Source organism: Amia ocellicauda, chromosome 14 (genome assembly GCF_036373705.1).
Source record: "Amia ocellicauda isolate fAmiCal2 chromosome 14, fAmiCal2.hap1, whole genome shotgun sequence".
NCBI classification, from domain to species: domain Eukaryota; kingdom Metazoa; phylum Chordata; class Actinopteri; order Amiiformes; family Amiidae; genus Amia; species Amia ocellicauda.
Window position 1 is genome coordinate 32,455,058 of NC_089863.1, and position 26,571 is coordinate 32,481,628.

At 40.0% G+C, this 26,571-nt stretch overlaps 1 protein-coding gene across 1 annotated transcript; it reads right to left on the bottom strand.

Annotated features, from left to right (window-relative positions):
- Positions 1–3,737: 3,737 nt before the first annotated feature.
- LOC136767380 (DC-STAMP domain-containing protein 2-like) lies at positions 3,738–25,161 on the bottom strand. The gene is made up of 11 exons (XM_066721144.1): positions 24,797–25,161; positions 23,650–23,820; positions 22,349–22,450; positions 21,524–21,718; positions 20,796–20,861; positions 16,765–16,978; positions 16,052–16,209; positions 15,635–15,799; positions 14,559–14,726; positions 11,669–11,769; positions 3,738–3,926 (listed from the first exon to the last, which is right to left on the bottom strand). The coding sequence occupies exons 1-11, from the start codon at positions 25,083–25,085 to the stop codon at positions 3,738–3,740; spliced, it is 1,818 nt and encodes a 605-aa protein (XP_066577241.1). The 5' UTR covers positions 25,086–25,161.
- Between the last annotated feature and the right edge of the window lie 1,410 nt (positions 25,162–26,571).

The following is a 26,571-nucleotide window of genomic DNA, read 5'->3' on the forward strand; positions in this document are numbered from 1 at the left end:
ACCCCCCCCCTCCTCCTCCCTCATCTCTCACTGCTGATGATTTCGCCTCCTTCTTCTCCTCCAAGATTGCAGACATCCGCAGGCTCTTCAATACTCCACCCTCATCTCCCATCACAATGCAACCTCCCACCGATCAAGCTTCCTTTTCTTCATTCTCGCCTCTCTCAGATGCTGAAGTTTCTGCTCTCCTCCTACGTCACAAACCTACAATGTGTGCCTTGGACCCTCTCCCTTCTTGCCTCTTCCAAGCAACCGTTCCTTCATCTCCTCCCTCCTCAACTCCTCACTCCTCTCTGGCTGTTTCCCCTCTGCATTTAAACAAGCTGCTGTCATCCCACTGCTCAAGAAACCAACCCTTGATGCCACCTCTCCTCAGAACTACCGCCCTGTCTCCCTACTCCCCTTCCTCTCAAAGACTCTCGAGCGGGCGGTCCACCATCAGCTCTCTGACTTTCTGTCCCAACACTCACTCCTTGATCCTATGCAATCTGGCTTCCGCACAGCTCACTCCACGGAGACGGCAATCCTGGCAGTCACTGACTCCCTCAGCTGTGCTCAGGCGGCCTCCCTCTCCTCCGTCCTCATCCTCCTTGACCTCTCCGCAGCATTTGACAACGTTGATCACTCCATCCTCCTCTCCTGCCTCGCTGACCTTGGAATCTCTGGGACTGCTGTCACCTGGTTCTCCTCCTACCTCAGTGACCGGTCTTACCAAGTGACATGGCGAGGCTCCTCATCCACCCCCCAACCTCACCTCACAGGCCTTCCCCAAGGCTCTGTCCTGGGCCCGCTCCTGTTCTCTCTCTACACTCACTCCCTGGGCCCCTCATAGCTTCCCATGGTTTCTCCTACCACTTCTAAACTGATAATGCACAGATCTTCCTGTCTTTTCCCTCTTCTTACCCTCTCATCCCCTCTCGCATCTCTTCCTGCTTGTCTGCGATTTCCGCTTGGATACACTTGCACCACCTCAAGCTCAACCTCTCCAAATCGGATCTCCTGTTTTCCCCCCACTCTTCCTCACCTTCTGCTGACCTCCTATCTCGATCCCCTTGGAATCCACCACACTCTCTCCTTCTTCTTCCGCTAAAAATCTAGGAGTCACCCTCGATCCTGCGCTCTCCTACACCCAGCACATCATCACGCTGACACGCACCTGTAGATTCTTCCTGAGCAACATACGCCGGATCCGTCCCTTCCTCACCGACTACTCGACGCAGCTGCTCGTCCAGTCACTGGTCCTCTCCCGCCTGGACTACTGCAACTCCCTCCTGGCCGGCCTGCCTGCAACTACTACCCGCCGCTCCAGCTCATGCAGAACTCTGCGGCTCGTCTGGTTTTCTCTCTGCCCCGATTCGCACATGCTACTCCACTGCTCCGCTCCCTCCACTGGCTCCTGATATCGGCACGCATTCAGTTCAAGACATTGACCCTCACCTACTGCTGTCTCGACCACACTGCACCAAGCTACCTTCAGACACTCGTCTCTCCATACATTCCCTCCAGACCACTGCGCTCCTCCAGTGCCAGAAGACTAACTCTACCTCCTCTCCACTCTCCTTCCTCCAGAGCCACTCCTTTTCATCCATGGCCCCTAAATGGTGGAACAACCTGCCGAAGTCACCGAAGTCAAAAGTCCTTGACCTCATTCCGGCGCTTACTCAAGACGCATCTTTTCCGACAGTACTTGTAATATTAGTCCTCTATCCCTGCTAGATAGCACTTCACAGTTTTTATTATGCTTCTCGCGTTCTTGATTGTTTTCCTCCTTGCTCCCTTTCCCGTAGCCCTTGACTGTGACCCTACATCTTGACAGCACTTAGCTTACACCGTCCAGGATGTAGAACCTCACTTACTGTACTTGTGTAAATTGCAAATTGGAATTTGTAAAATGTATTATTTTGAATTGCTATGTTTTAGTTAAATTGAATTTGTATTGATTGATGCCTTGTACTTAAGTGTATTTTTGCACTTTGTTTGCTCTTATGTTGTAAGTCGCGCTGGATAAGGGCGTCTGCCAAGAAATAATAATAATAATAATAATAATAATAATAATAATAATAATAATAATAATAAAGGGCATCGACCACATCAAACCAGAGGAGCTTTTCCAGATCAGCAAACAAAAATGGAAATTGGGCTTCAAGGCATTCAAAACGGAAAACAGGAGACACTTGAGTTGTCACAATCTGGAACAAACTCCCCAGCGATGTGGTAGATGCTGAAAGTTTGGGAACATTTTAAAATAGACTGGATAGGATCCTTGGATCACTCAGTTATTAATGGACACCAAACCAGCACGATGGGTTGAATGGCCTCCTCTCGTTTGTAAACTTTCTTATGTCCTTATAAAAAAAAAAGAGTGGAAGAGCTCTATTGTGCTGACAATTACATTTCGTACAAATGAACTATATACACCACGGGGCAGGCTCCTGCGTCACAGGTGGGACATCAGAGCGGTGGCTGCTTGCTCCACTAGCACAGCTAGATGCAAGGCCACACCAGCTTGACTATGTCATGACAAACAAACTATATACATCACACATGGAACACAGGAGCAGTTGACACCTGCCGAATAGCACAGCTAACACAGGGCAACTACAGCTCTTACCGTGTGAATAAATGAACTATGTACACAGCGGGGCACTGGAGAAGCTCAAGCGCCCTCCACTGGAGGACAACAGCAGCGGTCCCCTTGCTCCAAGGCAAACATAGCCAGAGCGGGCCACAGACCTGCAGACCAAGAAACTATACACACAGCGAGGCAGCGAAATTCGAGCGCCATCAGCTGGGAACAGCGGCAGTGAGCTCCATTCTGCACAGGTCAGACGGAGCCACAGTCCTGCTGCTTAACACATATTATATATATACAAAGCGGGGTACAGGCCAGACGCATGCACCACCGCAACACAATGCATAATGAATGAACTATATACAGGGCGGCCTCATAAGGCAACATGCCTGTAGGCCGCATGACAGACCCTAGGAGCACATCATCAGGGCTGTCAGTAAATCCCATAGCAGCTCGTGTGGTTGCTCGACTAGAAGGCATAGTCTGGTGAAAGGGAAGACACGGTTCACTAGCTCCCTCAGGATGCACTTACAGGGGCAGACTGGGAGAGGAAAGGCAGGAGCCAGAGCCCGTAGGCTACTGGGGCTCTACTGCAGCCAACACCGGGTTCCCAATGTAAGGGATCGGTCCCGTCACGTCCAACCTGTAGAACTGGGCAAATGTAAGCGGCGAGACCCAAGCTGTAGCCGCACAAATGTCTGCCAAGGGGGCGCCTTGAAAAAGGGGAGGAACGCAGGGTTAGACCGCAGTGTGACCCTGGAGCCATCTCCCACAAAATGGACACACGAGGGGGCTCGTCATCAATCCGGACACGACATGCGGAGATGGCCGCCAGATATACTTTGAGCGTGAACAGGGACTTTCCCTGGTCCAACAGCTGCTATAGAAATTGCAATATGACCCCGATGGGGCAATGAATTGGGTCTTGAATGCCATCTTGGCACCAGGTGCTAAACGTCCATCAGCGTTAGGAATATTGCGACCTCGTAGAGGGAACTCTTGCCGACTGAATAGTGGCTACTACTGCATCTAACAGACCCCAGGCAATCAATCACTCCCGCTCAGGGGCCAGGTCCAGATCTGGAGGAGGCCCAGATTGGGTTGCCAAAACGTGCCCTGCACCTGGGGGATGGGAGTGACCAGCTCCTCCTCCATGAGCTCTACCTCATGCGTGCGGACCCAGAGACAGGCGTTCCTCCTCCCAGGTGGCCCGTCCACTGCCCTCATCCTGAGTTGGGGCAGACAGACTCCCCTCAGTCTCCACTGGTGCGGTGTGAGCCGGCGCTGCGTAGGCCCGTAGACTTAACCACACTGTGTGTGCCAGGGTTTCCAGGGACACCGGGTGACGCAGAGTCTGGGGGCCGAGGGTAGTAGACCATTAGCCGTAGCGGGATCTAAAACTGAGGCCTACACGCTAGTGTAGGGGAGGGCTAGCAATGCTCATTCTCAGCGAACTGTGAGAGCGAGATCTCCTACAGCCGCAGCTGTGGGCTGTAGTGCGGGAGCAAGCCGGCGGAGGAGCACCTCACTCGGGTGAGATCTCTTATGACACACCGAGGCTCAGGCCGGATAGCCGGGCCTCGGATTTTAATGCTGCTACTAGCACTCCTGCTGTGGAAGAAAAAGCCATGTGGACAAAAAAACACAGCAAGCAGTTGGAATATATAAGGCACTATAAAACCACGACTATTTTTTTTTTAACTGTACTATTTGTAGGTGAAACTGAAACTGAAGTGCACCGGAGCCCTGGAGCGCGGACGGAACAGAGTCAGATTAGCTATCAATACTAACTAAATAATACAAATAGACACAGTAATAAACGCCGTGAAGCCAACCGACCAAATAATAATAATTGTTAAACAACAAGTCATTTGGAAAATTTGAGTAAGCGGCCTATGAATAATTTCCCTAATTTCTTTAAGTACTGTTGGAAATATACAATCTGGCCCAGGTGATTTGTTTGTTTTTAATTCTGCTAGTCCCTTTAGTACCTCCTCCTCATTTATCCTGATCTCTCTTAGGATTTGGCTGAACTGATTGTTAACCTGTGGTATGTTTTCTGTTTTCTCTTTTGTAAAAACCTCTGTGAAATACTAATTTAGAACATTTGCCACATCATGATAGTTTTCCAAGATACTTCCATTTTTGCCCTTCATCTGTTCCACTTAATCCATTATTGACCTCTTGCTGTTGTAGTATTGAAAAAAGCTCTTTGCATTAGTTTTAGCTCCAATAACTATGTTTCTTTCTATTTCCCTCTTTGGTTTCACGATCCCTCTCTTAACATCGATTTGCATATTCTTTGTATTTTGTTTAATCTCTATCCCTTTTGTATGCACTAAAATTTTCTTTCTCTTGATACATTTTTGCATACTTCTATTAAACCATTTTGGCCAATGTTTTTTGGTCCTCAATTTGCTAAGTTTTGGTACAAATTTCCAGCCTCAAGTAATATAGTACCTTCAAGGTTTGCTTTTCTGAAATTGTAGACCATTGTTTTAGACTTGGTCCTTGTTTTTCGAAAGAATGCCTCAAAGCTAACCATATAGTGATCACAGTTTGCCATTGGTTCTCTAACTAGTGTCCCTCTGACTCTATATTGATCATATGAAAAGATCAAGTCAATGCATGCGCTCTCCCTGGTTGGTTCCGTGACAAATTGAGTTAGAAAGCAGTTACCATCTCAACCATTTCTATTTCTGCTTCTGTAGTCCCAACTGGGCTTTCCCAGTCTATGTTTGGGAAATTGAACCCCCCCATTATAACAGCCACATCCTTGCTACATGCAGTCCTGATTACACTGTACAATGCAACATCTTGCTGAATATCTGAGTAGTCTGTAACACACTCCTACCACTAATCATCTCTTGTTCAAAAGTTTAACCCACAAAGATTGTGTTTTGTTACTGGGATCTAATTTGAGTTCTTCTGCCTCAATGTCATTTCTCTTCAATTTTGCCTGACCCTCCTAAGCTGTGTGTATCCTTTCAAATAGTATTCATCCCCATCATTTTCTGTAAACCATGATTCTGTCACTCCTACAACATCATAGTCACATGCCAGCACTGTGGCTTCTAGGTCTAACATCTTGTTCCTTATACTCCTGGCATTGAGGTACAAACATTTCAGGACTTTCCTTCTAGGAGTTTCCATTTGTTTTCTTTCCTTAGTGGAACATCTCCCATTGTCAGAACTCCCTGCCCCCCTGGTCCCTAGTTTAAAAGATTCTCAATTACTCTGCAAATACACTCTCCCAATGCATTAGCTCCTCTTTCTGTTTAGATGTAGACTGTCCGGTTTGTACTGGTCCCATCTATCCCAGAAGACCAATGCTCCATAAATCTAAAACCCTCTTCCCTACACCAAGATTTCAACCACGTGTTAAACTTTCTAATCTCTGCCCGTCTCCCTGGCCATGCACACGTTACCGGACGTATTTCAGAGAAAACAACCGTGGAGATTCTGCTCTTCAGTTTTGTTCCCAACTCTTTACATTTGTCTTGCAGAACCTCTGCCCTATGTTTTCCTATGTCATTGGTTCCAATGTAAATCATGACCAGTGGATTCCCCCCAGCTTTGGCCAGTAGCCCGTCTACTAGTTTAGGGAGATCTGCAACCTGAGCCCTTTTCTGTAGTTACGACTTACTGTAACCCAGCAGTTCTCTATGCTGTCCTGTTCAAGGTCTCAACTCTCCTAGGTTTTGGCGTGCACACCATCTCTCTCATGGGCTGATTGATCAATTCTTCTACATCACTAAAACAGCGCAGATCAACAAGCTGACCCTCAACATCACGAACATTGATCTCTAGGATTTCAACCTGTTGACAACTTGGATGAGTTCATCCAGGAAGGCAGTCAATCTGTAAACGTGACACTGTAGTGGCCACATACTTCTAAATGTTAGTTTTCTCATTTTTCTGTTTGTTGGCTCTTGGTACCTGTTTCCTAGTCAACAGCTTAACTTTTAATCACAAAGAAACAGCCTTCAATTAAGGCAAAGTTAAAACAAAATGAGCAATGCTAAGACTGGTCTGAAACTAGGAAAACAAGAAGATGGCTGTCTCTCACCAGTACTCTCCTGTGCCTGTGTGTGGCAACTTGTAAATACTTTTGTTTACCTCTTGGTCTCAACAGCTTCTTTAAGTAGCTTTTGTCTACCTGCCACCAATTCACACCTGGCCTCACCTGGCTCCTCCTGGAACAGAATTTCTGCTAGTCCTTGACTAAATATCTCACAGGTTAGCATCAATGTATACCATTTATTTCAATGTGAAACGATGTATTATATTTCAGTTTTTCTTGCCTAATGTATATTTTTCTTAGAACACATCCCCAATTTAAATGGATGACTAACTGTAGATACAAATACATATATTTTTAAATCACAATAAATTATGGTCAAACTGGCTAATGTATAATTCAGGCTACTGCCACATCTCATTTTATGGTATTTTAATGTTCTTATGAATAATGTAAAATAGTGTAGGGAGTACACTACACAAACAACTAACAGGTTTGATCAACTGTACTCCCTACACTATATATATATATACACTCACCTAAAGGATTATTAGGAACACCTGTTCAATTTCTCATTAATGCAATTATCTAACCAACCAATCACATGGCAGTTGCTTCAATGCATTTAGGGGTGTGGTCCTGGTCAAGACAATCTCCTGAACTCCAAACTGAATGTCTGAATGGGAAAGAAAGGTGATTTAAGCAATTTTGAGAGTGGCATGGTTGTTGGTGCCAGACGGGCCGGTCTGAGTATTTCACAATCTGCTCAGTTACTGGGATTTTCACGCACAACCATTTCTAGGGTTTACAAAGAATGGTGTGAAAAGGGAAAAACATCCAGTATGCGGCAGTCCTGTGGGCGAAAATGCCTTGTTGATGCTAGAGGTCAGAGGAGAATGGGCCGACTGATTCAAGCTGATAGAAGAGCAACTTTGACTGAAATAACCACTCGTTACAACCGAGGTATGCAGCAAAACATTTGTGAAGCCACAACACGTACAACCTTGAGGCGGATGGGCTACAACAGCAGAAGACCCCACCGGGTACCACTCATCTCCACTACAAATAGGAAAAAGAGGCTACAATTTGCACAAGCTCACCAAAATTGGACAGTTGAAGACTGGAAAAATGTTGCCTGGTCTGATGAGTCTCGATTTCTGTTGAGACATTCAGATGGTAGAGTCAGAATTTGGCGTAAACAGAATGAGAACATGGATCCATCATGCCTTGTTACCACTGTGCAGGCTGGTGGTGGTGGTGTAATGGTGTGGGGGATGTTTTCTTGGCACACTTTAGGCCCCTTAGTGCCAATTGGGCATCGTTTAAATGCCACGGCCTACCTGAGCATTGTTTCTGACCATGTCCATCCCTTTATGACCACCATGTACCCATCCTCTGATGGCTACTTCCAGCAGGATAATGCACCATGTCACAAAGGTCGAATCATTTCAAATTGGTTTCTTGAACATGACAATGAGTTCACTGTACTAAACTGGCCCCCACAGTCACCAGATCTCAACCCAATAGAGCATCTTTGGGATGTGGTGGAACGGGAGCTTCGTGCCCTGGATGTGCATCCCACAAATCTCCATCAACTGCAAGATGCTATCCTATCTATATGGGCCAACATTTCTAAAGAATGCTTTCAGCACCTTGTTGAATCAATGCCACGTAGAATTAAGGCAGTTCTGAAGGCGAAAGGGGGTCAAACACAGTATTAGTATGGTGTTCCTAATAATCCTTTAGGTGAGTGTATATATGACATTACAATTACAAATGTTGGAAACTGGTGAGAACTTTGAGCATGAATTGCCAGAGATAGTCATTCCTGAAAGCACCATCTCAATTTCAACACTTTTCTGTCTAACCAATACAATTATTATTGTGTAGGCTGGAAGTTAAAATACCATAATTTGTAAGTGTTAAATGCAAGTAGCCTATAATAACCCAATTTATACCTGAATGAGGATTCCTTCTTATGTTTAGAAATTAAGAATTCAGAAAATGTAAGTGCATAGTATAGCCAAAATCTAAGGAAATCAGGGATCAGACTTCTGCTTCCTGCGTACAAAATCAATGCAATTTGCTTTATTAATGAATATAACTTAAAATGTTAGATTGTTTCAGATTGTTCTTATTTGTTTCCTCAAAAGCTAAAGTAATAGTTTTGTGATATTTGTAAATAAATCAAATGTATAATAATTACAGATAGTTAAGAATCAAACACTTATAAATGGTATAACATTTTAAAGAGGCAGAAGCTATGGACATTTATTTCAACTTAAAAAGATTAAAGATTGTATCTTACTTACAAAAATAAGATACAATCTGGAGCAAACTCCCCAGCAATGTGGTTGAAGCCGACAATATAGACTGGACGTGATCCTTTGAGCACTTCGCTATTAATGGAGACCAAACGAGCACATTTGTGGGTACAAATGTAAGTCGCCTTGGATAAGAGTGTCTGCTAAATGACAAATAATGTAATGTAATGCAATGTCAACTTTCTGATGTTTCTTATATTGTTATAAATCTTGCATTATTAGTATGTTTTCACAAGCAGCACACTGAAGGGTTAGCACCATTTCTAAAATCATGGTTTTATTCATTTTCATTTGTTGTTATAAGAACTCTTCCAGATCAATTTGATCATATAAGAAACTTCTATAATGTAAAATGTAAAATATATGAAATAATGTCAAATGTATGCTCTAGTGGGAAAACTATGTAATTACCACATCTTCCCCACAGCAACTATTATCATGTCAGTCATGTGTTAGAGTTTCATGATCTTACTCCTTGATAGTAATGATATCTTTTAAAAAAGGTAGGATCAGAAAATCAGTCAGTATCTGGTGTGACCAACATTTGCCTCATGCATCATGACACTTAATCAGGCTGTTGATTGTGGCGTGTGGAATGTTGTCCCACTCCTCTTCAATGGCTGTGCAAAGTAGCTAGATATTTAACTTGAATACGCAGTCAGGCTACGACCCTGGTGTGGATAATGAGCATGCAGATGAGCATTATTGAGATGATTTCAGAAATTATTCAGTTTTTCAAATCCCCAATTTCATCAACTGTCTAGGCTGGTCTCAGATGATCAAGCAGGTGAAGAAACTGGATGTGGGCTGGCGTGGGTACACATGGTTTGCGGTTGTGAAGCCAGATGGATATACTGGCAAATTCTCTAAAATGTCATTGGAGGCGGCTTATGGTACAGAAATTTACATTCGATGCCAATTGACCTTTCGCAAAGCCCCGCCCCCAAATGGCCCTTGTCCAATCCTAAATTAGCAACTGGTCACTACTTGAAGAAGGTCCGTCAAGCTTTCGTCGTTAAGGCTCAAAATGGTGAAACGCTGTGCCGACACCTGCAAATCCGACAGCAGGTACCCCAAAAATTTAGAGGGGGGAGTCATTTTTTTCCCCTTTCCAAAACCCAAAACCCAAGAGGAAAGATGCCAGCAGTGGATAAGACAGTGTGGGAGGCCCCATTCCCAGCTAAATACCACGAAGATTAACAAAAATACATTTCTCTGCTCCAAGGTAAGCTAGGTGAAGCTAATGATGGTAAGCTAATAATATTGTCATTGTCTAGCTAACGCCAGTGGCGGTTATAGATTTCAGGTTTTAAGGGGGGGCTTCGTGGGGCTGCATGTGGGGGGTGTGCTGACAGTGTTTTGCGAAGTTACTTCTTCATTCTTCGATTCTTTTGTGGTAATATTTTTAGGTGGGATGAGTGAAAATACAAGGGGCGGCTAACGGTGCTTTGTCGGACTATTTGACTGCCCCATTACTTCATATCCGTATTATTTTTAGGGGGTCTGAGAGAAAATACGGGGGGTAAAGCCCCCCTAAATAGTGTTAGCCATGGGCATCAGCTAATTACAGTGACTTCTCATCGGTTGTGAAATGCTTTTGTTTATACATTTATACATAATTATTTCTTGGACAACAATGTTTCCTAATGCTGACGTTATAGTTATTTGTGCTAACTTGACCATTAATACGACCAACTTGCTACTACTAATGTTTGCTCGTTACGTCGGGGCACCCGTAGGCTTAACTTTAACAGGTGACTTTCTGCTGAGGTTGATAGGATGATGTTGACTGATGGAAGATTTCTATAAAAGCTATATAAACAGAACTGACCCAGCAGTGCAAGCGCATGACAGCTCCACAAGGCTGTGCTGGTTGCATTTTAGGATGAGTTTATGGGGTTTCTCATTCTTTGATTGAGATCTGTATGCTTGAATATTCTGTACATATCCTTCCACTGCATATTGCAATCCCTTTTGTCTCGATCTGGAGGATATCACAGAGGTATTACTCCAGAAAGAATCACTTACAGTGAGCGGTAATGTGCTACTTTTCCCCTCCATGCTCGGCTGTTACAGAGGATACCACTGACACAGCAGCGCAGCTTGACGGGCGAAGCAACAGTAATTAAGTGGGCGGGGCTTTTGCGAAAGGTCAATTGCACGGTCCCCCAAAATCTGTGGCATTATGTTACAAAACTGCAAATTTTGTGGCTTTGTATTGTTCCCAGCACAAGGTACACCTGTGTAATGATCATGTTGTTTAATCAGCTTCTTGATATGCCACACCTGTGAATCACTAACACTAATAATAACTCGAAATGCCGGTGCTTTTGTATTTTTTCTGCTCTGTTTCTGCTATAAATTATCACTTCCTGACGAACTTTTGACTTTGACTTTTGAAAAAATTTAAAGTTCCTTATGTGATAGAATTGAACTGGAATAGTATCTTAAATTTTACTTATACACTATAACAAAACATAAAGACACATACAACCATAATTTTAGGAATAAATCAAAATTCCATTAAGACTAGCTTGTGAAAAAGACTTGTGAAAAAGACTTGTGAAATGTCTTAAGACCAGTCTAAATTGTGAGAATGACCACAGATTTCTAATTGCATATTTTATTTTATATTAAATCATAGGCTCTATTGGTTTAATTTGTCTGATAGTGTTACAACAGTGTAGAAAAAGGACGTTAGTGTCTTATCCTTCTAATTTAAGTGTGAAAAAGCTTATGTGGTTTGCTTACCTGCTCCCGCACTGGGTAGTAACTAGCACACACAAACCTCCGCAAGCGGGTCATGTAACTTCCAGCAATAACAAGGAAAAAGGACAAGCCGTACATAAGTCCTGAAAGAAAAAAGGAAATACGTTGAACCATTCAATTTCATCCTTTGATCAGTGTACTCATAAAAGACAGCTGTTTACAATGTATGTAATACATTGTTTTTACAATTTGTATATTACATGATGCTGGCCAAGTTTGCAATTGTTTCTTGTGTCATTTCTCCATGCTGGTAAATCTTACCCCTATAGTTTGTTATAAGTTATTGGTTTCATGTCTCCACTTTAAATGGCTGGAAAGTCACAGCATTTCGGTTATGCAACTAAATCATTCTTCTCCTCTCCTTCCCCTTCCATTTGCCTGCATTCTCTCTCAATATATGATTTGTTTTGAACAGAAAATACATCCTGATATAGTTATCATCACTGAAAAAATATGTATATTAAAGAAATTATACTAAGTTTTAAGTGAAAGTAAGAGCTGACAAAGGAAATTGTCAACTAAGGACACGACGACTGCACTCTTACTTCACCCATGTTTTGACGAGGCTTTCCAGCACACATGCTTAACTAGTATGTAGGTGTGTAATGCCAGGGGAAAGATGATTGATTAATTAGGTCATTAATAAGTAAACTGGTGATGGATATAAGGCAAGAGAGAGGAGAGAATGGGAGAGACTTGGATGAGGTATTCTGGGAGGTGAGTACATGCAGGTATTATACAAAACTGTGTAACTATTATTGGCTGTTTTTGCTTCTGTATCACTGCTTGTTCCAATAGGAAGAGAGGGGACTGCCCCCTCCTTCTGTAGATTGCCCCTTTTGGCGAGCAATATAACTGCTTGTAACCAGGGAATCAGTAGGCCTTGTGGTCCTAACCAGACGCAGGTTCTCCGTGTGAATTCATTCGAAAATAAAGCTGAGTGACTAAAATGCCTGTCCCAATAATTCTTTCCAACTAATATATATATATATATTATTATTTTTATAAATGTTTAACTGAGATGGCATGCTGTTAATTTTGGCATAGCTTGACTTTCTTCAAGAAGGACAAAGACATTTAACTATTCCTTATGAATTTTCTGTTTGTAGTTGCTTCCAACAAATTATGAAATGTATGTACTGTAAAATATTTTACTGTTGATCACTTTATCTACACCATCAAGATAAAATAAATGAGTCTACAAAAGGCATGTTATTTTCAAAATATTACATTTATGTATTATTTTATGAGTCCCTAAATTAATAAACTTTTCTGTGCTCAAAATAATGTCTGAACATGCTATTCTACAATACTGTTTTGTTTAATATGTTACAAGAATAATTGGAAGCTGGTTGTTCTTGGTGAATGGTGCTATATACTGGAACTCTCAAACAATTTTAGTTTGCAGCTAAAAGTTCAATTTATAACACAAAGAAATCAACTTATATAAATATATCTATACCATTGTGTATAAATTCATTGTCAAATTTGTGAAATATCATGAAAGGTGATTTAGTTGTTTCCAAAGTCACTATACATAATAAAATGCAACTTCTAAATATTTTTGTTTTTAAAATGAATGATCCATTATGAAACATAAATACATTTGTTCATTGTAAGTTATTTTAACATAATACCAGCACTCCTTAGTTTATTTTACTGTTACGAAAACAAATCAAATACACTGAAGGCAGGATCATGTATGATACAGATATGCATTTTCAAAAGTCATTGAAATGCATTTTTACTGCAAATTGCAATGCACACCACAAAAAAACTATGTTTGCCTTAGTCTTGGATCTTTTTACTCTAACTATATTATAGATTTTTTTATTCACATTGCACTTTAGAATGTTTGAAATGATAGCGATATAGCAATTTATTATATATTTTTGTTTTGTTTGGCAGACGTACCCAATGAATACGGAGTGTAATACACACACACATTTAAGTACAATATATAATATTGCATAAACGTCTAATCTAATTTTCTGACAGTAGTCTGTAATTGGCCTGTATTATATAACTGAGGCCGATCTTAAGCTTCATAGACCTCATGGACTCGTCAGGACGAACAAATCCTTCAGACTGAGAGTCAGAGAGTCATTGAACAAGAGCCGACAGGCGGGTCTCCGCTGCTCAGTGAATCAAAAGAGCCGATTCAATGTGGATGCTGATCCGATTCCCATCGGTCAGCAAAATGATTCATTCGCGAATTGCACATCGCTAGTAGGGAATAGTAGATGTTTATCATTACCAAGCAGTACTGGGTGCAATTTTGGAAAAAGTGAGAGTTGCCACGGGCAGAATGGCTAGTTTGCTGCAGTTAGTGTATCCTATCTATCTTGGGTGTACGGCTGAGCACCATGATTCAAGGTCTGTGTGTCAGCCACATAAGCCCTACAAACAAGGGTTTCAGTAGCCTTGCACTACATGTTGAGGTCTTGTGGCTTCTCCAACACCAGAGGGAAGAACACCATGACTGCAATGAATGAATCCACCAGCGGGAATTGTTTTTATTTTTAATTAATTTATGAAGACATGAATAATTTTATATCAAAACTGAGAAGGAAGCCTCACACCACTGTTAGTAACTATTTAATATTCAGAAGAACAATATTTTTTTAATACTGATTAATATAACAAGACCATAAACTGACTTTAGATATGAGAAAGTTGATGTGATTAAAGCATACAAAACAGTTTTTAGCATCCCTCTGAAATGCAATAATAACAGCAGTAAGTAAGTGCAGTGCAACATAATGTATAGCAGTAGTGGGTAGTGATGTGATTTAGATGTAATGCAATTCTACAATTTATTGTTCTTGGGGTGTGATGATTCAGTGCTCACCTGGTGTTAGGTTTAACTTACCTATGATGAGGTAGCCTGTGTAGTCAGGTTCTGAAGGGTTCATTATGCACTTATTGCTGAAAACACTGATGTTACCCTTCTGTAGAATGTCAAATGAAGCAAGAATGTCCTTGAAGATGTCAGCGGCATACCCTGAACCATTCACCTCCACTGAAATCACCACAGGTGCTAGATAAAAAGACAGGGGGTATAATACCTTGATTAACCAAACTTATAGACATCATTTGTAAGGTTTGGAACTCCTTATCAAAGCACTGTAAATGTGTTAGAATCAACTGACAACATGTAATTATCAGTAGCAAATAAATTACTGTATTGTTGCATTCACTTTAAAATGCAGGATGATTTATAAAATTATTTTTAGAAAAGCGCTCCTGTGACCTGAGGAAAGTGGCCACAGGTGGCTGTTGTCAAATGGAGCATTTCGACTCCAGACAGATTTTCTGGATCACATTGTTATTGGTTACCAGTACAGATGCAGTACAAGCCAGATGCAGCTAATCTTTGGTGGACTATCCATGCCAAAATTAATAATAAGAATAATCAATAAATCAATGGATAAATAAATAAATAAATAGATAGATAGATAGATAGATAGATAGATAGAGAAATACATGAATAAATAAATGTTGAAATAAATAAGTTTTTTAAAAACTTCTTCCTTGCAGCTACTCTTAATACATTTTTTGTATTGACCCCCCATCTCTCTCTGGATTATTGACTCTTCAGGGATACTTTTCTTCAAATCTCCGTAGCTCACACCCACACACCCAGAAGGGTGTTACAAGGGGGAGGGCTCATCTGAGTGACAGCACACAGAGACCTATTGGCAACTTTGAATTAAGTCTTCAGTTATTCCCAGCAACTACGGTAATAGACAAATATCAAGTCTCCACCCTGATCATATCGATGGACTGAATGTAATTTCAAAAATATGTGACAGAATTGAGAATGTGGATTGACGTTTCGTCACAAGTGCATTTACAGACAAAAGTAACTGATAACCTAATACATATTTTTTAGAAAGTTAAACATTTTTACAGTTTTGATGAACAGACACAGATTTCCCGACCTACCTCTGGCCACAATCTCTCCTTGAGCCATGTGCCGTACCATGTCAAAGACCCAGAATATAATGAAATCCAGTACCACTACAAGGCAGCCAATCAGCATGTGTCTGAGGACACTGATGATGTTTAGGGTGTGGGCTCTCCTCTCCTTAATGGTAAGATACATAGAACCTGGGCAGAAATATCATACAAAAGAATACTGAACACTGTAATTTTGATTGGGGAAGACAAATGTTACTTTAAAAGCAGTTAGAAACCAGACAAAAGCAAAATACACAATTGACTTTCCCTGAAATGTAACTCTTCAAGAAGATTTCCACACAAAGATTATCAAACATCACTGATGTAGCTTTGGATAAATACACTAAAATAAATATACTGTATATGAATGCATATGTGCAACATATGATTGTTGTTACTTACATGGTCTTATGTAGGAGCTGGCTTCTTTCTTGCTGAGGGGCAACAATGTAGGTATGCCCTGCCTTGCCCTGATCATATCGATCTCCAAAAACTGGTTAGTAATGTACACATTGTCAAAATCATCATGGAAGAGGTATTTATTACGATACAGCACTGCCCTGTAGCTCCACAGGCAGAAAACAGACAGGTAGACAAAAAGAAGAAAACAAGGTCACTTACAAAATGGGACATTTTAACAGAGATGGTGCCAGTAGTAGAAGTATGCCAATACCTTTTTACAACAAATTCTGTTTTGAAATATGTTTGAGGTATATCTCTACAGTATATATTCCAAAAAGATGCAAAACATTTATGCAACAGGTGCAACATTTATTGTTATGGTAAACATTTTAGCTGACAAAGACTCTTCAATGGTTTTCAAAATATGCTTCTAGCAGGCCTACGAACAGAATATGAATAAAAAAAATTGCATCTAAAAAGTCTACTCTCTGAATCTTAGTAGAAGGCTCCACATCCCTGAACGTTCAAATGGAATACCTTTCAGGGAACACAGCAATAAACCATTCAAAATGTACAAAATAAAAAGTGATAGGACTTTTAGGGATCACTGCAATATTCGACTGACTATTACAAATTGTAGGAATACATTAATCATACAGTTACTAGTCCTATAAAGTACACTCCCCTGTCACAATGGTATTCTAGTCACTCACTGCAGGTACATGAACAGCAGCAGGAAGATGCCTACATATCCAAAAAATCCTACAAATTCCTGAAATCGATTGAGCTCCGCTGAGACTGCCACCATGATGTCCCTGGCTACCTGCTGGGTGGACTTGCTGCTGTTGAAGTGCATGTTAAAGTGGGCGGAGGCTGAGATGTTGAACTCAAATTCCTGTTTCATCTTGTCAATAGCATTGATTGTTGCTGGAGAGCAGAGAAAGAAGACAAACTATCACCCAACTAAATTATTATTTACCTTAAAAGCATACCTTACCATAGGCTGACAGAGGAACAATCTGACTCTTTGTCTGCAATAAGTTTGGAAAATGTTAAATATGTGTTATATATACACTCACCTAAAGGATTATTAGGAACACCTGTTCAATTTCTCATTAATGCAATTATGTAACCAACCAATCACATGGCAGTTGCTTCAGTGCATTTAGGGGTGTGGTCCTGGTCAAGACAATCTCCTGAACTCCAAACTGAATGTCTGAATGGGAAAGAAAGGTGATTTAAGCAATTTTGAGCGTGGCATGGTTGTTGGTGCCAGACAGGCCGGTCTGAGTATTTCACAATCTGCTCAGTTACTGGGATTTTCACGCACAACCATTTCTAGGGTTTACAAAGAATGGTGTGAAAAGGGAAAAACATCCAGTATGTGGCAGTCCTGTGGGTGAAAATGCCTTGTTGATGCTAGAGGTCAGAGGAGAATGGGCCGACTGATTCAAGCTGATAGAAGAGCAACTTTGACTGAAATAACCACTCGTTACAACCGAGGTATGCAGCAAAGCATTTGTGAAGCCACAACACGTACAACCTTGAGGCGGATGGGCTACAACAGCAGAAGACCCCACCGGGTACCACTCATGTCCACTACAAATAGGAAAAAGAGGCTACAATTTGCACAAGCTCACCAAAATTAGACAATTGAAGACTGGAAAAATGTTGCCTGGTCTCGATTTCAGAGTCAGAATTTGGCGTAAACAGAATGAGAACATGGATCCATCATGCCTTGATACCACTGTGCAGGCTGGTGGTGGTGGTGTAATGGTGTGGGGGATGTTTTCTTGGCACACTTTAGGCCCCTTAGTGCCAATTGGGCATCGTTTAAATGCCACGGCCTACCTGAGCATTGTTTCTGACCATGTCCATCCCTTTATGACCACCATGTACCCATCCTCTGATGGCTACTTCCAGCAGGATAATGCACCATGTCACAAAGGTCGAATCATTTCAAATTGGTTTCTTGAACATGACAATGAGTTCACTGTACTAAACTGGCCCCCACAGTCACCAGATCTCAACCCAATAGAGCATCTTTGGGATGTGGTGGAACGGGAGCTTCGTGCCCTGGATGTGCATCCCACAAATCTCCATCAACTGCAAGATGCTATCCTATCAATATGGGCCAACATTTCTAAAGAATGCTTTCAGCACCTTGTTGAATCAATGCCACGTAGAATTAAGGCAGTTCTGAAGGCGAAAGGGGGTCAAACACAGTATTAGTATGGTGTTCCTAATAATCCTTTAGGTGAGTGTATATATATATCATCACCATCACCATCTTCATCAGCCTACATTAATCCACTGCTGGATGAAAGCCTCCCCAAGATGTTTCCACTTGCATTGATCAACAGCTTCTCTTTTCCATGTCACGCCTGCAAAGTTTATTATTATTTTATTATTTATAATTTATTTCTTAGCAGACACCCTTATGCAGGGTGACTTATAAGGGCGAAATATAAGGGCATTACAAAAGTGCAATACAGTATAGAATTACAGATCAAAACATAATACGATTACAAGTTCAAAATGACATAAGTGCATAAGAAAAAATACAGTTCTACATCCTAGATTGTGAGCTAATAATTGCAGATAAGATGTGAAGTCATAGTTAAGAGGAAGGGGACAGGGACATAGGGGAGAACAATATGAGCAACACGAGTACTTGTAAGTACAAGCAAGTTGTACGATGAAAATTAGATATGAAGTACAATTTTATGGGAGAGCTGAGCCACATAGGGGAATAACTAAATTACAGGTACAGTCTGAGAAGATGCATCTTGAGGAATTGCCTGAAGGTGGTCAGGGACTTCCTAGCTTTTAGGTGGGCATCTTCTAGGTATTTATTAGAACATAAGAATATAAGTATGACTAAGTGATCCAACGATCCTATCCAGTCTATTTTTAAATTTTCCCACATTTTAAGCTTCAACCACATCACTGGGGAGTTTGTTCCAAATTGTGATGTCTCTCTGTGTGAAGAAGTGTCTCCTGTTTTCTGTCTTGAATGCCTTGAAGACACATTTCCATTTATGTCCCCGGGTCCGTGTGTCCCTGCTGATCTGGAAAAGCTCCTCTGGTCTGATGTGGTGGATGCCTTTCATGATTTTGAAGACTTCAATCAAGTCCCCACATAGTCTTCTCTGTTCCAAGGTGAAACGGTTCAGTTCCCTCATTCTCTCCGAGTAGGACATTCCCTTCAAACCTGGAATAAGTCTGGTTGCTCGCCTCTGAACTGCCTCTAGAGCAGTGATATTTTTTTTTTTGAAGTGGCCAGAACTGTAAACAGTATTCCAGATGAGGTCTAATTAATGCATTATACAGTCTTAACATTATTTCCCTTGTTTTAAATTCTACAATTTTGACAATAAACCCTAGCATTCTGTTTGCCTTTTATTGCTTCCCCACATTGTTTGAATGAGGAAAGTGAGGAGTCCATGTAGACTCCTAGTTCTTTCTCATGCGTTACTTCTTCCAGTTCTATTCCTCCCATGGTGTAATTATAGTGGACATTGTTACCTGCATGTAATACCTTGCACTTGTCCACATTGATTTTCATCTGCCACGTGTCGGCCCACAACTGAATATTATTTAAGTTCCTTTGAATAACCTGTGCTGCTCAGAATATATCTGCTGATCCACCTATTTTTGTATCATCTGCAAATCTGACAAGTTTGCTAACTATCCCCGAGTACAGATCATTAATATAGATTAGAAAAAGCAAAGGCCCTAGTACTGATCCCTGTGGAACTCCACTAACAACCTCACTCCAGTTAGAAGCAACTCCTCTAATCGACACCCTGTGTTTCCTATACATCAACCAGTTCATAATCCATCTACTTATATTACCCTGAATACCTTTTAGCCTTTTGCATTGTCTTTTCTTTCTCCTATGACATGTCATTTTTTAATGCAAATTTTAAGTGAGAAAACATTTGAAAGTGATCAAATTTAATTAAAAATGGGTCTTAAACATATAGCAACTGGCAGTGAGGGAAAATACAAAATGCAGCGTTAGAGAATCAACCAAAGTTTTTAGGTGTTTGGAATCACTCACAAGCGCTACAGCAGTGAGACATTAATTGTTACTGAAACTGGTAACATGTACACACATTTCACATTTCAGAGCTACATTTAACATATTTCATAATAAAAACTGATTCAGTTATTTGTACCTTCTTGCTGCATCCCATTTCCAAACTTGCCTACTGTATGTATGTTGTATGTTGCATTGTGTTAAAAAAGGTTTGGAGGTACAATTAAACAGAGTACAAACTCAAAGAAGGTTTCATTGCCATGTTCCTTGAAATTCAAAGTACTAATGGCTCCATACATTTTATGTTCTATGCTTAGAAATAAGATAGATGAGAAAATGAATGGATCAGAGAACAGAGGTAAGTGATATACATGAAAGTGATTTTTAAAAAACAGAAACATTGCAAGAACAGATATAGACTAAAGAAGCCATAGAATGGATGTCACTATATTAAAAGTGGGCACACAAGAACGTTACCAAATAGAAGACAGGAAATCATGGGATCAGAAGCTTGCTGGCATTACCTCAAAGAGGGACACTAATGAATGGGAAACATCCTGGGGAGGCCTTCATCCAGCAGTGGATCAACAAAGGCTCATGATGATGAAGATGATGACATTTTATACTACTCTTCCACAAACCAACATGAGTCAAATTCAGCAGAATACATGCCACATCCTGTGCCATAGCAATACTTACGTGCAGAAGCTTTGGTCTTGATGCAGTCCATTATGTATGATGGGATGATACAGAACAACTGGAGAACTAAGAAAATGCAAATGAAGAGGTAACATGAAGTCACAGAATACATACAAAAGAGAAGAAAATTATTAGAGTTTCAAAACCGTCAAATACATAGTTATTTATTAACTCAATTGTGTTCAAAAATAAGCCTTTAAATACAAGCATACAAATGCCAGTTTAACAGAAGGATCCCTTTCTGCTGTTCAAAATGTTAAGTGATTAAAATTTTTTTCAGGAGATTAGAAGTCAAAGGAACTTTATTGAGTCAAGTTAGCTGGAGGCAGATATTAAACAATTGCATAAAATACTGGCAAAGAACCAGATCTGAATTACTGGAAAGGTATATTCAATAGCTTTTTTGTTTTAAGCTATAACATTGGACACCTACCTTGCACAACTTAAATTGAAACATGTTTATCATATAAACCGCAATATGTTAATTCACTCTCTAATTGGCCTCTTAAAGTAAACTACCTCTGCAATGTTGAATCTTTGTAGATTTCATAAATTTCAAGAATTAGCATTTTTAGAATTACATGTTTTGCTTAATATCTGTATCATGTCATGATGCACATGCCCAAGCTAGCAGACATTGCTTGTACTTATGTCTGCTCTGTGTTCTTTTTGCTTTTTTTTAATTTCCATGTTCTTCATATATGAAGAAAAGGTAAGTATGCACTGACTGTGAGCAAGCCCACAGAGGGGGCGGAAGATGTCCACAATATAGCAGAGGAAGGAAAAGATTGACAGGATGTCCATGCAGTTGTTGTATGCATCATCGAAGATCTTAATGCACTTCTGGTAGGGAGTTCCCAGGTTGTCATTACACACTTCCCCAATGTTGACAAGGAACTGAAAGACATTTCTTAAGATGCGGCCTGCTCCAGGAGAGAGAGATGGGAGTTGATGCAGAACCAACATTGATCAATATTAATGATTAGAACATTTTAAAAATGTAAAAAAATAGGGAGGGCTTTGGAATAACATCAACAACATTATTGGCAGAGAAGGAGGGCTAGAATCAATCGCAATCATACTGAGCAAAAAAACATTCTTCCCTCCCTCCTGTTAATTTATGAATGTATATATTTACAGGTTATAATGAAAACCTATCATTATTCATTTAGCAGAAGTTTCAAAAAGTTAAAAACAAATCAGGCAGATATTAAACAGAAAATAACTGTTTAAGATTACTTAAGTTTTGTTTAGATAAACTTCATTGGAATGGTCTGCATGACAGGTTGTTGTTTCTTATTGCCAACCTGATTGTCGGGTTGTACAAAGAAGACTGAATTTTTAAAATTTTAATTTCAAGTGGAGCTTGAAATGTTTGATTTGTATTTTTGATAATCTTTTGATCACTTTCGTCACTGAAGACTTTTGTGTATTTTTCTGACTGTGAATAAAAAAAATCATAGCTATAATGTAATGAAGTCTTCATGGCAATGTAAGGTTTAAAGGTAAAAGTATTTTTGTTTTATCGATACTCTGCTGCATGGCCAACTTACCAACATGCCTAACAGAATCAATTAAAGTCTGCATGAATTTCCGTACCCCGTCAGCGACCAATTTAGCATTTTTAGTTATGTGTTTAATCTTGTTCAGCACAGCTGGTGAAACAAAAACATTGTAGTCTGTCATTAGTCATTTCTGGAACAATGCATTTTAATATTAAATCAAATAATGTATGAGATAAGTTGTAAAGATCCCTTGTAAATTGAAGTACTGTTGAAAGATATCACCTTTAAATCAATGTTTACCAATGGTACAACAACAATGCCTTTGAAATATGAAATATGCATTTCTGTAGTTTAAAAAAAAATAATAATATGTATTATAATAATGTATTCATAATTAGATTATTTAGCATATTACATTAATAGATAACTACATTAAATATGTTTGTTGTTTTAGAATGATTTTGTAGAATTATTATGATTATGACTTAAAGGACAAATTAAATAGGGTAGTTTGAATTAAAGAACATACCAAGCAGTATATATTAGATTACAGTTATACTATTCTTGTTCTATCTTCCGCAGTACAAAAAAAAATTCCTGAAAAAGACAATAGGTGGTAGAACTATGAACAAGCAAAATAAGAATGGTGTAGCACTGCAAAAGGTGTAGAGTATGAAAGCAGCTATTTATCTGGGTCCCAGGGAGCCCCCTGGTGGTATATCCACATCATTACGTAGCATGTTCACAAACGCACCTGTCTTTTTGGGCAGGTGCAAAACATCTGCCGACAATCAGATCATCACAGCATAGAATAAAAAAACAGTTTGGACCCTACCTCAGTGCACTGTAACTATGGGAAATTTCAGGAGGGCTTTAGCGGGCTTCCAAGTGACACGTAACAGAATCACCTTCATTGTGATATTTGGCTTTTTGACCACATTTTGGAGAGGCTTTGACATAAACAAAATGCATGATTTGGATTCATAATGTTAAAAGACAATGGTAAAATAAAGTGTTTTTATATCCTCTTTTTATCTAAGTTTTTCATTAACCTATGGGTTTGTAATAATGTTCTAATATAATCTACGAGCTGCCTATAAATTATTGTTACCTGGCTAATTCCCATTTTTCATCCATATAGTTCCAGATAAGACACGGGTAGAAGGATAAATTAATGTACAAAAACTTATATATATAACATTTCCAATTTTTTTCATTACAGTGATATCAATTTTGGGGAGTTCATTTTTGTTGCATCTATGCAGATTTGTATTAAGCAGCCCTGATACATCTTGTTAAGAAATAAAGTAAAGATTAAATTTAGCCTGTTAAAAAAAGCTGGTACTTACGGAGAAGTGGTGTGGCTGCCCTTTCTATCAGCTCCTTTGTCTGGTTGAGTGTCAACTCTGCCCCACAGGCAACACTACCTGCAGCTCGGTCAAAATTTTCCAGGGTGTTGGTAAGTGGCCCCTGGATAGCCAGTGAAAAGGTTAGAAATAGTAGGAGGTTCTTGCCCTCCGCTGGAAAAAAGAGAAATGAGACAATGTGACTGCCACTTAGCTACCTCATTCCATTACAATTTGAGACAGGAAATAAATGTTAAAGTTGTCAATATACTGAAAGAAAATTAAAAAAATAACAATACAACTGTCTGATTTTTGAATGCATCTTGCATATATATATAATATCCCCTGAATTTGCACACATCACCCTTAACGCAATCTGTTTTTATGTCACATATTAGACTTAATACAAAAGAAAGTACACACATCAGTAATGTAGATGAGGTGCAGGTCTGCAAGTATGTCTACATATATCTTGTAAGACAAATTAGACTAAAACAAGTTTCAGTATTAATTATTTGATTTGACACACTGAGTGAAGAGTCATAGAAATCCGGAGAGAGATATATGTTTCCAATCAAAGGTTTTTATTACATGCAGCTGCAAGGAAGAGGTTCAAGAGGAAATCTCAAGAACAGTCTTAGAGAAGTTACAAACTACAAGCACTTTTATGCAGACCAGACAGGAGACAAAGATAACAGGTCTGTCCTGTAATGAGTGCAAGTTCGGTTTCTGCCTGACATCTTGTTAGGAAAACCCATATATGGTTAAACCGAGGAAAATTAAAGCATACGTAATGTTTAATATAAGGGGGGTTTGTACGATGTATCAAGCTCAAATTGCTGGAGGGTATCAGGGTCACACTATGGCACAGTACCGTAGCACAGCAAGGCCGCAAGACAGTGACCTTATTTACACAGACACACAGGGAAATAAATGCAGTTCATCGCTGAGCAAACAAGAGAAGTGGGACAAAAATAAAGAAAATAATCCATTGTAATTTCCTATGAGTAATAAGTATAGAAATAAATGGAAGCAGCTTTATATTTTGCTAAATTAGTTGCCCAGCCCACCCTGATCCAATCATCTTTCTTAATGTTTGTGTAAACTGTCAAAGTAAGTGAAGCTTCCTGTTTTGACTAGCAATACCTACTGGAGCACAGCATGGGTAGCATCAGCATGACATTGGAGCGGATACGCACAGAGAGGCCCATGCCAAATGAAGCAAAGGCAGCCATAGTCACAGTGGAGATCAGGCAATACCATAGACCATAGTTTTGCACAAAGAGCACCATCCCAGCATAGAGAGTGGCCAGCAGCAGGCCAAATAGGAAGCCACCTAGACTGCACACTGCCTGTTTCAGAGAGGAGTCATTGTCCTGTCTAGGCCTGTAGCACCTGTTCCCCACCGATCTGTCATCTTTGTATGTCTGCTGGAACATGTTCTCGCAACAGTCAAAGTGTATTGAGTGAAAATTGGCAGTCTCTGTGTGTTGCTTCTGCTACATCTGACCGCCAACAAAGATCCTTGAGAGACAGGAATAAGAACACACAAACAAACACACTGATCATGGCTCATCATGGTATTCTCACTAGGATGTTACATAGCTACATACATGCAGCACACATTTGCATTCCAGTCACAAAAAAATAATGCTGCACGCATTTTTCCATATCAGATGTATCGAATAGTAGAACTATTTCCATAAATGCAACGAATGTCCTGTAATTTGCAGGGAATATCAATACCGGAATATCTATCACTGGCAACCACATAACCTTGGGTCATGCACCCAAAAAATAGAAAATCACAAAGAAAACTTAAAACAAAATCTGAAATAGGGAGGTGTGGGTCTATTAGGGTATGCACGTCTATTAGGACGAATATGGTATATTCACACATACATACATACTTACATACATGGATACATATTTTCATAATTTGAAACAATGTTATCCAGTGATTAATCTAGTTGATTAAACATTGTTAAACTATAATAATTATCAGCTATCTTTTCAAAGTTTGTTGAATACTGATTCAGCCTACAACTGACACAATTCATGAATTTAGCTGATGTCAGAGTGTGCGTAAACATTTGACTGCTAGTCCATAGAAACCCTCATTTGCACATAGAAAATAAGCGTTGTTTTAAGGATGTTTCCCACTCTGTATTCCTTAACAAATTAATTCCAATGACATGCCCTAGAACAGGGGTAGTCAATTATGTTTTATCAGGGTCCAAATTTCTTGGTCAAGGTCCATCTATACTCCAGAGGGGGTGGTATTGGGAAATCACACCTCCAAATGCCCCTTTCCAACACACACACACAATTCTGTGAATTAGTAATATACCCCGTTGCTTATATTTAGTACAAAAATAAAACGTTTTAATAAATGTACATATAAGTATTAAAGCACTTCCATATCACTTTCAATTGTTTTAATTTGTTAAAGATTATTGTAGGCATATAGACTTTCAAGCATTTCGTGTCTGATTAGATGCAAGTCTTTAACACTTCCTTTTAATCACTGCCCACTGCTCAAAAATAATGTTGCAAAATGATGTCAAAGCTTGAGATTGAGGAATTCCGGGCCTCCCCCAACGATTTTGAAAACTGAAGACCTGAAATGCGCGATTCTGAATAATTTTGAAGTCGTAAAACTTAGCTCAAAATTTCCATGAAATCCATGAAATCAGGCAGATTTGGACTCAAACATATCTTTGCTTCACAACCACACATCACCAGCGAAAAATCACAGATCAACCGAGATTATACATGCAAACTAAACGCGGTTTCTGGTGCTTGTCAATCACAGATCAACACGCATTATTATACACAATTATACATGCAAATTAAACGCGGTTTGTGGTGCTTGTCAATCACAGGTCCATTTCAGTCGGCGTCTGTGATTGAGACGGGGGAGGA

Excerpts from the sequence above, each read along its gene's own strand:
- LOC136767380 (XM_066721144.1), bottom strand. The coding sequence starts at position 25,085 with ATGTTCCAGCAGACATACAAAGATGACAGATCGGTGGGGAACAGGTGC. Across the intron at positions 21,719-22,348 it reads TGATTCTGTTAGGCATGTTG|GCCGCATCTTAAGAAATGTC; the intron begins GTAAGTTGGCCA and ends CTCCTGGAGCAG. Across the intron at positions 11,770-14,558 it reads CACAGGCTACCTCATCATAG|GACTTATGTACGGCTTGTCC; the intron begins GTAAGTTAAACC and ends TTTTTCTTTCAG.